The sequence below is a fragment of the Brachypodium distachyon genome, chromosome 2 (assembly GCF_000005505.3).
Source record: "Brachypodium distachyon strain Bd21 chromosome 2, Brachypodium_distachyon_v3.0, whole genome shotgun sequence".
Classification (NCBI taxonomy): Eukaryota; Viridiplantae; Streptophyta; class Magnoliopsida; order Poales; family Poaceae; genus Brachypodium; species Brachypodium distachyon.
This window is the reverse complement of record NC_016132.3, coordinates 43,509,408-43,519,147: the sequence shown is the minus strand read 5'-3', so window position 1 is coordinate 43,519,147 and position 9,740 is coordinate 43,509,408. Positions and strand designations below refer to the sequence as shown.

Here is a 9,740-nt window from a genome sequence, read left to right as displayed (position 1 = left end):
TTAAAAAATCCCCTCCTCTCTCCCACGCCAACGCACAGGTTTAAGGCTGGTTTTGTTCCCACGTGAATTGCGGTGCCACTATGTATGGCTGGGGCATGAGGTTCGTGGATTTCCTAGGCCTATGTGTAGAAGGTCTTCTTCTTGCAACGGTGCTCGGGGGTGTCCCCCTCCCGCAGGCCTAGTTTGTTTTTTTTTAGAATTCAACTTGCCATCAATTTGTTTTGATGGCCATATTGAGCATTTATATATGTGTATATGTATATCTCTGTATGTGGTTGTATATAGGCATTTTGTATTTGTAAATTATGCTGAATTATACCTGCTGACTGCAACCGAATATTCCTAACGGTACATTTAACTGTAGGAAAGACTGCAGACGACCGAAAAGATATATTCGTGACAACTTAGATTTTTTCCTGACATGTCAGGGAAGTCTTTCGCGATGGTCGACATTCCTGACGGTGAAGGTAGTAGTGTCAGGAACCTTTCGAACATTTGTGACGGTTGTTCCTGGCGGCTTGACCGTCACCATCGAACTCTTTCGTGGATGATGACATTCGTCAGGAATCGCCGTCAGGAATGTCTTTCCATGGCGGAAACCATCAAGACTGTCGGTCTTTCCTGATGGTCTGTTTCTGACGGCCTATCTACTGACGGTGACCGTCAGTAGTAGGTTATCCTGACGGTTTTTCACTGTTTCTTGACGGTTCGGGGCCGTCAGGAATTTGTCAGTTTGGGTAGTGAGGGATCACATGGTTAATTACACAAGATGGACCAACTATTTTCGATATAAATCACTATATATTGTTTGCTATTTAGTTGAACAATAAGATTGTTGCTTGTTTATATTTTAAAGATTTCTTTGGGTTATAGCTTAGCGTAGCAATTCCCTTATCAAGTGAAGCGATAAACATTTGCTACCATTTTTAGACATTGTTTAACTTCTTTTCATATCTAGAAAGTAAAGAATGACGTCGTATCATGTGCATCTGGCCATCTCGATGTATCCACGCATCCGTCATATCTCCGGTGCTCCGTCTATATCTAACATTGGCCATTCGAACTTTTCTTCCCGTAAGGACGTTGGGGTATTACCTTCTGAGGACCTTGAACCTGGGTAAATCGTGCCCCCTATGTCCTTGTTAGCCGACGGAATCGCCAAAACACACCCGTGCTCTCCCTACTCGAAAGCCCTTAGTGTGGGTATGCCGAGGTAGCCCCTCGTCAGGGGGGGAAGAAAAAAAGGCCAAATCAAAGTCAGCCTAATCTCCTGGGTCAACTGAGCATGCCCGGGCCCTACTCTGAATGTCCTCCCAAATCAAAAAAGCCACCTCAAGGGCCGTCATAACCTTCCCACGAAAAATTCTGTGGTTCCTTTCCTTCCAAATTCCCCACCACGTTTTTTTTCGAAAAGGGGTGGAACCCCCGGCCTCTGCATCGAATCGATGCACACAGCCATTTTTATTGCAAAGATAAAAAGTAGGTCTTACAAGTCACCGACAAGCGATCGTGGAAACAAAAATGAGCCAGCAAAAAACATCAAACATGACGACTAAAAATGGAGGTGTCTAGTACACCGCCAGCCAACCCGGTTGAAGATATCCCGAGAGACCATCTCCAACTGGTTGCATCCAAAATCCATATGCCCCTGCAGGTGTGCAGGAAGCAGGAAAGTCCAAAGACTGATCCAGTGCGTAGTTTTGAAGATGAGCTACAAAAAATGGGGAACTCAGCATCGATTAAAAACCGCACCGTTTCTGCAATTCCAGATAGCCCAACAGAAAGCCAAAACTCCCATCCGTATATGAGCTTTAAGTTTTTTCTCTAGCCCATTAAGCCAGTTGCCAAACAAATTAGTAATTGACGTCGGGGGTGGAAGATTAAATGTAATAAAAATGATGCGCCAAATAATACGGGCAAGAGGGCAGGAGAGAAAAAGATGTTGAATGCTCTCATCGGCATCACAGAAAACAACATTTTAAGCTCCCATCCCAATTCCATTTTGCAAGATTGTCCTTAGTTAAAATAACCTGTCGATCCAGAAACCGCATAAATTTTTTGACTTTACAGGGAATCTTTAGCTTCCAAATATATTTCCGCTGAAATACCGTTTGTCCATCCATAAAGTCCGCGTACATAGACTTGACAGAGAAGACACCCGAGGAAGTCAGACTCCCAACAAATCTGTCGGGCTCGGTCGTAAAATTAACCTCCATCAGCTGCTGAACCAAGTGAAGCCATCTTATCCATTTATTCCTAGTGAGGTTCCGTCTAAAATGAATATTTAGAGGAATCGTCTGGAAGACCGCGACAACAGAAACGTTTTTATGCTATACTATGCGGTACAGGGATGGATATTGGTAGGAGAGTGGCGAAGTGCCGAGCCATGTGTCTTTCCAGAAACGAATTCCGGTACCATCCCCTAGGATGAAGCACCCACGACTAAAAAAACCATCTTTAACATGCATAAGGCCTTTCCAAAACCGCGAGTCAGTCGGTTTGGCTATTATTTGAGAGAGGGTACTGTTCTGGAGGTATTTGTTCCGTAGCATCTCTTGCCACATCCCATCCTCATTAAGAAGCTTAAACAGCCATTTGCTAAGGAGGCATCTATTTTTAACTTCCAGGAGCTCGATGCCCAGGCCGTCTTGATCTTTGGGGCGGCAAATAATATTCCATTTGGTCAATCTGTACTTGCGTTTATGCTCGTCCGATTGCCAAAAGAAACGAGATCGGTAAAAATCTAATCTTTTACAAACTCCAACGGGAATTTCAAGAAAAGATAACATAAACATGGGCATGAAAGTCAGCACCGAATTAATGAGAGTAAGGCGGTCACCGTAGGACACCAACTTACCTTTCCAACAACCCGATTTTTTCTCAAAACGATCCTCCACCGATTTCTATTCCTTATTAAAGAGAGGGCGAAAATAAATTGGAATTCCCGGATACCAAAACGGGAGAGATCCAGATTCACATCCAAAGATACGCTTGTAGCTAAGCTCCTCGTCTTTGGCGTTACCAAAACAAAAAATCTCACTTTTATGCAAATTGATTTTAAGGCCAGAGAGCTGTTCAAAGATACAAAGGACTAATTTCATATTAACGGCTTTTGCTAAGTCGTGTTCCATGAAAATAATCGTGTCATCCGCATATCGAAGAATAGGGACACCACCCTCAATGAGACGAGAAACCAGTCCTCCAACTTGGCCATCCTCCTTGGCACGAGCAATTAGGATGGCCAGCATATCTGCAATAATATTAAACAGGATCGGGGACAGAGGATCACCTGTCTAAAACCTTTACGAGTTTGTAAAAAAATTGCCCACATCGTCGGGGTCATTGGAATTTTTTAGTATCCATCGTCCAAATACTATATGGAATAGGATACGTTATGACTATTGTCCGTGAGCAACAAGGTATCCATGGCGAGGCGTTCGTGGGCGACCTCGGCGTGCTTTGGCCCGTAGCGAGCCCTGTCGGCGTCCTTGGTGATCATGGCAAAGGACTCCTTCAGCGCGGGGGCGCCACTTGCGCGAGCCTCGTGTCCTTGACCAGCGCCATCACGGCAGGGGAGGCCAGGACCTCCTGGAGGCTGTGTGTGTAGCCCGAGGTCGCGCGGGCCAGCATGATCCGGGCCTTGTTCTGGAGAAGGGCGCGCAGGCTCCGACGCTCGGCCTCAAGGAGCATGTAGCCATGGAACTGCTCCTTGGTGAACCTGGGGCTCGCGACCACGACGCACCTGACGACCTCCAAGTCCGCGGAGTAGACGGTGATCTCCAACAGCAGCTTCACGCGCTCTGCGTCCCGGCCGCACAAGCACTAGAATGTTAAGATCGAAACAAGCTAATTAAAGAATTACATTGCTATAAGAGTAATATACGGGAGTATATCACATCCCAATCTCGTCCAACTCCGGCAGGGGAAAGCGAAGGATGGCCGCTATCCAGAGAAAAAGAAAAAAGAAAAAAGAGCGGCTCTTGGAGACGTATTCACATCTCAATGTCGTCCAACTCCGGCAGGGGAAAGCGAAGGATGGCCGCTATCCCCGTCAGCTGCTCCAGCTGATTGCCGGAGACATGCATGGACGAAAACACCCGCACGGTGCCGCCTTGCTTCTTCACGGCTTCAGCCAAGTCGACGCACTTGCGCCTGGCGGCGACTTCTCTGTTCCTAAACATGGTGTCCGTGAACAGCAGGGTCTGGATGGCCAGGCGTTCGTGCGCGACGTCGACATGTTTTGGCCCGTAGCAAGCCCTGTCGGAGTCCTTTATGACCATGGCAAAGAACTCCTCCAGCGCGGGCGCCTCCTGCGCCAGCCGCGTGTCCTTGACGAGCGCTTTGACGCCGGGGCAGGCCAGGACCTCCTGGAGGCTGTGCGCATAGCCCGAGGGCGCACGGGCCAGCACGATCCGGGCCTTGTTCTGCAGAACGGCGCGCAGGCCCCGCCGCTCGGCCTCCAGGAGCATGTAGCCGTGGAACTGCTCCTTGGTGAACCCGGGGCTCGCCACCACGACGCACCTAACGACCTGGAAGTCGACGTGGCTCAGGAAGGCTTCCAGGACGCGCTCGAAGAAGCCCTTCAGCGCGGCGTCGTAGGCGGACACGGCCGCGGAGCCGTGCTTCCTGGGGATGGGCGCCTCGACGCGCGCCCGGTTCGCCGCCACGCTTCGCCCGACGAGGAAGAGCTGGGCGAGCCCTTCTTGCATCAGAAGCACCGCCAGGTCGGCGTTGGCACCGGTGTCGTCGCAGGACTGCCTGATGGTGTCGAGCGCCGGCCAGTCCCAGAGCTCCTTGCGGAGCACGAAGGGCCGCTTCAGCTCCAGCTCCAGGGTGTGGAACTGGCCGACTTGGATGTGCTCGTTCTTGCTGATGTTCCTGCCGCGGACGCGAAGGACGGAGCCGTCCTTGTCGTACTCCACGGAGTCGACGGCGATTTCCAGCGTCAGCTTCACGCGCTCCGCGTCGCGGCCGCCGGACCTGGTGATCTTACGGAACGTCACCGCCTCAACGGAGTCGCCGGCAAGAATCAGGTTGTAGGCGTCCCACAGGTCGTCGTCCACCTTCGGCAGTAGCTTGGCGTAGCCGGGCGCGTCGCGGGCGAAGTTGCTTTGGACGAGCTTCATCGTCGTCCTGGGACCTGGGTCCAGATGCTCAGGGGCAGGTTTCCCTATCGATTGATGCAAACCTGAAGCGGTTGTTGCCTTTGCAGCCGGAACGTACGAACTGAGGGATTGATGGATCGAAGGGGGAGCCGGGGTTTGCTGCTATTTATTTCACATAGGCTCGCTGTGGCTCGTGTCCGAGTCCTGGTCCTGCTCGATTTAGACTTGTGTTGGTGAACGAACTGATTCGGCTTCGGTCTCACACGTGCGCACGCCCGCAACTCCGCCATACCTTATCGCGCCCGTCAAGTCTTCTTTTTTTAATGAATCCCCCTCTTTTTTCTTTTTCTTTTTTTGTGAAAACGTACACCACACGGCATACGCATTATCTGTATTTATGCAGAGAGGAAAACTGTACAAGTGCGAATACAAACGTATAAATACAAGGAGGATACATACGGGGCAGCTGCCACCGCCGGAAAACCCTGCCGCCGAACTTCGTTGCCATCCAACGGCACAGCCGCCGGAGAAGGAACCGCAGTAGACACCCTCCATGGACGGGATGAACTCCGATTAAGGTCCATCGGTCGGAGGCACCATCCCTGCAAGATGTGCTCCCCCAGGTTCAAACGGCCCGGATCTGGGGACAAAGGGCCACCTCCCCTCGTCCGAACACTACTACATAAAACCCCTTCCGTGATCCCCTCTAGTGGCGGTTAAAACGGATCAAAAAAATTCACCGTCACTGGACTATGAACAAACGGACAAAGCGACCAAATCCACTCGCCACAACGGTGAACCCACGGCAGTCGCCATGATCGTCCTAGTGCTGCCACTACCTCTAGCCAAAAATTGGAGCCATCGACTCAATTTTGTAGTTTTTCTATGCCCAAAAAATCTCGAAAATCAAATAAGACACTCTGTCTATGGACTCCAACCTTAAAACACACACGTTCCCACCTCCTGTAGCCCTCGAAACATACATATGTTCATCAAATTTCTTGATTATAATGGTTTTCTTTAAATTATCCGTATTTTTATGTCTTTTTTGTAAATATGCTATCTGGCATAGCTTTTTTAAAATCACACCGCTATTTAGCATAGCCCGCTATTTGAAACCATGCCGTGTGAACTATCTTATGTTTTAGTTTCGTTTGTAAAAAATTTATGGACGTTGCAGTATTTCGAAGTTCTATGCACGTATAGTGCGGAGCCCAATAATAAAACGATCTTTATTTATCTAGAGAAACTATGCAAGCAAGTATGTCTTGGGGCGTAACTTGACAAAAATGTTCAAGTCTACATCGATGATATCGTTATCAAGACAAAGACTGAAGATATTCTATTAGAGGATATTCGAGAGACATTCCAGAATCTTGACAAGTATCGGATCAAGCTTAACCCAACGAAATGCGTTTTCGGAATACCTGCTGGGCAGCTTCTGGGATATTTTCTTTCTACAAGGGGAATCGAAGCAAATCCAGACAAGATCAGAGCAATAGTGACAATGAAGGAACCAACAAACATCCATGTAGTACAACAGCTTACAGGAAGAGTGGCAGCCCTCAGCCGTTTCATTAGCAGATTGGGAGACAAAGCTCTGCCATTTTACTGGCCATTTTACTGACACCCGAAACCAGCTGTCGTAGCACGGGGCTCAGACACCGGGGATGCGCGAGCACCCCCTTTTAGGTTCAGCAGTGGGCGACGGGGATCGCTCTAGCGATCGCCGGCAAGGCCAATGTAAAGCGTAAGAGCACAATGAACACGAGAACGTTTTTACCCAGGTTCGGGCCACCCTGCGGTGTAAAAACTCTACATCCTGCTTTTGAGTTTGTTATTAGCCAGTGAACCAGGGTTTACAGGTTGCCGAGGGGAGTCCCCGAATGCTCTCTCTCTCTAGCTAAGTGCTACCTACTATTCTTGGCTAGAGCTAGTGTGGATCCGAACGAACCAGCCAACCGAACCCCTTGACCGTTGGCGGGGGTCCTCCTTTTATACCGAAGGGGATACCACAGGTGCCACGATGCATGGGTGACAAATGGCGAGTAGGGAGCTAGTCTAGCTCCCCCTCGGTGTGCTGGCTTACATGCACAAAGAGTAGCCCTGCAACTAGGGGCCTAAGCGCCTAAAAATTACACCCGGCTAGTCATTGTAGGCTGACTGGACGAGTAATCCCCTTTCTGTCGATGCATTAAATGCTCGCGTGTGCTTCACTCTTCGTCCTGACGAACCCTGCACACAGAGAGTCCGTCGAGCAGCCACGTGACGCCGCTGTCCTGCCCGCTCGGTCCCACTCCTGTAACGGGCGCCTGCGCCCGGGAACCCCCCTCCCGGCCAGGAGCCCCCGGGGAGCGCCCAGGCGGGAATTCTCTTGCTGCCCTCCAGGGCGATCCCCGCAGCCCCGCTAGTCCTTCAGGGATGGTGACTTGCCGGGCAGCTCGTGCAGTGCTGCCCAGAGTGCGGTCCTTCGGGGAGGCAAGCGAGGTGGCCCACGCGTCAAGCAGCGGTGGTACCCCGGGTGCCACTGGTGCGACACCAAGAACGCATTCGCCGATCTAAAATGCATGCTGTCGACTTCACCAGTCCTTGTAGCCCCACTCGAGCATGAGCCACTCTTGCTATACCTCGCCGCCACAAATCAGGTGGTCAGCACGCCCTTGGTAGTAGAAAGAGCAGAAGAAGGGAACGCGCAGCCAGTCCAGAGGCCAATATACTATGTTAGTGAAGTGTTATCTCTCACGAAGCAACGTTATCCACATTATCAGAAACTGGCATATGGAGTATTCATGACGACCCGGAAGCTGGAACACTACTTTCAGCAACACCCTATCGTCGTGCTGAGTGAGGCTCCACTCGCCAACATTCTCAATAACCCAGAGGCAACAGGTCGTGTCGCCCAATGGGGAATCGAGCTTTTGCCCAGGAATATCACATACTTGCGCCGGAAAGTAATCAAGTCGCAAGTATTGTCAGATTTCATCGTCGAGTGGACCGAGATGCAGACTCCAAGCCCCCCGATTTGTCGAGTGCCTGGACAATGTACTTCGATGGATCCAAACGAGCAGAAGGCGCAGGGGCAGGAGTAATACTGATCTCGCCAAAAGGGGACAAGATGCGCTATGTTTTTCAGATGCACTTCCGCAACAGCTCCAATAACGAAGCTGAGTATGAGGCCTTGTTGCATGGCATGCGGATGCCAAAAGCATGTGGCGCTACTCGTCTAATGATCTATGGTGACTCCAACTTGGTTGTGCAACAAACAATGAAGACCTGTGACGCAGTATCGGACACCATGATCGCCTACCGTGATATGTACAACACATTGGAGGGTAATTTTGACGGTTGTGAGCTCGTGCATGTCAGCCGAGCCAGTAACGAAGAGGCTGATCATTTAGCTAACCTGGGATCCACACGGGCAGCAGTTCCGCCTGGAGTTTTTCTGGAGATCATTCATCAACGATCCATCAAAGACAAGAGCACGACTGCCTCAGTCAAAAAGTCATCCAACTCAGAGTTTCTAACCGACTCAACAGTTCCACCCGACAGCCCCGCAGTCGAGCAAGCAGAAGACGGCGCAGTCGAAGTCATGGCAATTGAACCAACATGGATGAAGCCACTACTCGCATACATGCTCCGGCAGGAGTTGCCAGAGGATACAACCGAAGCTAGAAGGATTATGCGGCGATCGAAAGCTTTCACAATAATCAACGGCGAGTTGTACAAACGCAGTGTCTCTGGCATTTTTCAGAGATGTATTGCACCAGAAGAAGGACATGATATCCTCCTAGATATCCATCAGGGCACGTGCGGGCACCACGCCGGAAGCAAAACAATCGCCGCCAAAGCCTTCAGAGGCGGATTCTACTGGCCCACGGCCCTACTCGACGCTCAGGCTATCTTCAGCAAGTGCGAGGCATGTCAGATGTTCGCCACGAAACCGCATGCCCCAGCTTCTGAACTCAAGACAATTCCGATCGCCTGGCCTTTTGCGCAATGGGGACTCGATATGGTAGGCCCGTTGAGGAAGTCGCATCATGGAGGACATCGTTTTCTGCTAGTCGCGGTTGACAAAATTTCAAAGTGGATCGAAGCCATGCCAATTGCAAGTGCCACATCTACAACGGCTATTCAATTCTTCAGATCCATCATTTTCCGTTTTGGTGTTCCTCACAGCATCATCACAGACAATGGAAGCAACTACAAAGCAGCCGACTTTCAAGACTTCTACGGGCAGATGGGGATCCAAATCAACTACGCTGCAGTCGCGCACCCGCAGACAAATGGCCAGGTCGAAAATGCCAATGGTTTGCTCACTGAAGGCATGCGGAAAAGGTTGGTGACACCCTTGCGGAGAGCAGCTGGCGCGTGGGTCGAAGAACTCCCCTCGACACTCTGGAGCCTTCGAACTACACCAAATTCTTCCACGCAGACCACCCCTTTCTTTATGGTGTACGAGGAAAAAGCAGTGCCGCCATCCGAGGTGAGGTATAATGCACCTCGGGTCGCAGCATATGCCGGACCAGATTAAACAGAAGGTATGGAAAGTGCACTCGACACAGCAGATGAGGCACGCGACATCGCTCTCGCTCGGTCATCGGTTTACCAACAGAGTCTCCGCAACTATCACGATCG

General features: G+C 50.5%; 1 protein-coding gene across 1 annotated transcript; it reads right to left on the bottom strand.

Annotated features, from left to right (window-relative positions):
• Positions 1-3,197: 3,197 nt before the first annotated feature.
• On the bottom strand, positions 3,198-5,321 carry LOC100821812 (protein PELOTA 1). Its single transcript, XM_003569292.4, has one exon. It carries the CDS (start codon positions 5,124-5,126, stop codon positions 3,993-3,995), a length of 1,134 nt encoding a protein of 377 aa, XP_003569340.1. The 5' UTR covers positions 5,127-5,321; the 3' UTR covers positions 3,198-3,992.
• Between the last annotated feature and the right edge of the window lie 4,419 nt (positions 5,322-9,740).

Excerpts from the sequence above, each read along its gene's own strand:
- LOC100821812 (XM_003569292.4), bottom strand. The coding sequence starts at position 5,126 with ATGAAGCTCGTCCAAAGCAACTTCGCCCGCGACGCGCCCGGCTACGCC.